Source organism: Fragaria vesca, linkage group LG5 (assembly GCF_000184155.1).
Source record: "Fragaria vesca subsp. vesca linkage group LG5, FraVesHawaii_1.0, whole genome shotgun sequence".
Taxonomy (NCBI): domain Eukaryota; kingdom Viridiplantae; phylum Streptophyta; class Magnoliopsida; order Rosales; family Rosaceae; genus Fragaria; species Fragaria vesca.
In genome coordinates this window covers 18,512,595-18,514,903 of record NC_020495.1, presented here as the reverse complement: position 1 = coordinate 18,514,903, position 2,309 = coordinate 18,512,595, and the positions used below count along the sequence as shown (strand labels likewise).

Here is a 2,309-nt window from a genome sequence, read left to right as displayed (position 1 = left end):
GGGAAAAAAATGATGAAATTGAGATATGGCTATTGAGATATCAGAGCAGAAATAAGTAAAACTAAGACATAGCCAAAGATATCTATCAAGTTATTTTCATTAACTCTGAAGTTCAAAAGAGAAGCAATAGCAGAAGCTGTAGAACAAAAATGAAAAAGCTGTAGAACAACAATGAAAAGATACAAAATCAACACAACACTTATAGAGGGGCTCTTATTTACACGGGCTAAACACCATAGTTCCACAAGTTAAAAACACACAGCATAACACTCACATTCATGTTAAGCGAGGAATTCAACTTCATCGTTTGCATCAGGCCTATGATGAACCACACCAGGCTTTCGGAATACCAAATGGAATCCTACAAGGATCCATTGTTGCACGACTTCCTTCCAAAGTAGCATGATGTTCCCCCAAAACTTGGTTGTTAGCATCATCAGGCTGTCGAACGAATAAACTGGACTTACGAAAATCAAATATCGCGCGTCCTTCCCAGGTTCCATCTTGGTGCCCATGTTTCGACAAACCGCAGTGGGCGCAAACTATCATATAGGCCTCCCCAACAGGTGTGTCCTTGGGATCTGGAATACATTCCAAGTAAGGGCATTCATATGACATGTGATCCCCGTTCTCCTTCATACAAACTCTGCAATCTTTCATTTTCATTTCTTCTTCTGATCCATCTGAGTCCTCATCATCAGTCTCAGCTGTTTGTGGTTCGATTGTCAAATAGAAGTGTATTAGAAGAGGAACAGCAAAACGTACACATGTATAGAGTTATAAAACATACAAATACTCTGGCAATGAGTTCCAATTCCAGGAGTACCCTACTTAGAAAACTCAAGATCCCTATTAACACTCAAGAAAACTCAAGAAAGCAAAAAAAAATTAAGTTCAAGCTTTTAAAGTCATGAACCATTCACCATTCATCTAGAGAATAAATAATTCCGTTACAATTAACACATCATATAGCAGCATATACCGAATACTAAGAAAACAGACTCACAACGATGACCGAAAACTTATGAGAATTGTGCTCTGGCAACATGCTTATTTTCCACTGCAACTTTAACCTTTGTATAGTTCATAAAAAACCTTTTCAAATCAACCAACAATCCAGAGCAAAACCAAAAAAAATAAAATAAATAAACAACTGAAAAAAGAACGCATTAACATCAGACACAAGATAAGGATGTCAGAGACGGTAATATAAAGATTAAAAGCATACGTTCATAGAGTTTCTTGTAAAGCAGCTCTATTAATAGCTTAACTAGACCTCCACACTTCTCTACGTCTGGAACAGCAGCCCTTGGTTTTGAATCATAGAGACCTGTTTATAGTTACACAAATGCTAAATTAATTGAAAAATTACAGGAATAATAACCAAGAAGATTGAAACCCTAAGACAAATCAGAAGCATACGCTGAATCTGGATCAGATCTTCCGCATCTAACTCCATTAGGTGAACAAGAGCCCTTGGTTTTGAATCATAGACACCTGTTTGTAGTTGCACAAATGCTAAATTAATTGAAAAATTACAGGAACAATAACCAAGCAAATTGAAATCCTAAGACAAAAATGGGAAGCATACGCTGAAACTGGATCAGATCTTCCGCAAACAATAGTCGATTCTTCGCCGTTGGTGAGCGGCTCAGATCCTCATCGGTGATAACTGGTATATCGAGAGGCATGCTGGCTTCTCCGCGCAGTGGTGGGGGGGTGGTGGGGGGTTTCTATATATGGCGGTTAAAGGCGCGTCCGGTCACGAGATCACCATTAAGAAAATGACATATGAGTGATATGACTACCCAAACAAAAACATTAATAAACCATACAAAACCTATTTTTCAAAATACTTAAAACAAAAAAGGATATGAGCGCAGCCCGGCCTCACGCCATAAATATTTACAAAACCTCAGAATAAACATTAGTAAAACATAAAAAACTTATTTTTAAAATATTTAAACAAAAAAAAACATGAGCGCAGACCCAAAAATATGTAATGCAAGCTGACTTTGAAGTTAATAATAAAATGGCCAAACTCTTAAATTGTTGAAAAAATTTACGTCGATTGCCACTAGCCCATTCATCGTTGTCTCCTCTCGATGATGCACAACACACTCTCTTCAAAATCATATTCTAGATCCAATTGATTTTGCCTCCAATAACCAAATATCAAAATGGTGAACCGTAAAAAGAAATATTTTCGGCGAAATATCGTTGATTATATCGAATTTTTAGTCCTTCATCTAAAGTGAACAAGTCGAGGGAACTCTTTTATGTCTTTCTAGTTAAGGCATATATTTCAT

General features: G+C 36.9%; 1 protein-coding gene across 1 annotated transcript; it reads right to left on the bottom strand.

Annotated features, from left to right (window-relative positions):
• Positions 1-76: 76 nt before the first annotated feature.
• Positions 77-1,797, bottom strand: LOC101301009. The gene is made up of 4 exons (XM_004300011.1): positions 1,592-1,797; positions 1,423-1,497; positions 1,229-1,330; positions 77-707 (listed from the first exon to the last, which is right to left on the bottom strand). The coding sequence occupies exons 1-4, from the start codon at positions 1,689-1,691 to the stop codon at positions 319-321; spliced, it is 666 nt and encodes a 221-aa protein (XP_004300059.1). The 5' UTR covers positions 1,692-1,797; the 3' UTR covers positions 77-318.
• Between the last annotated feature and the right edge of the window lie 512 nt (positions 1,798-2,309).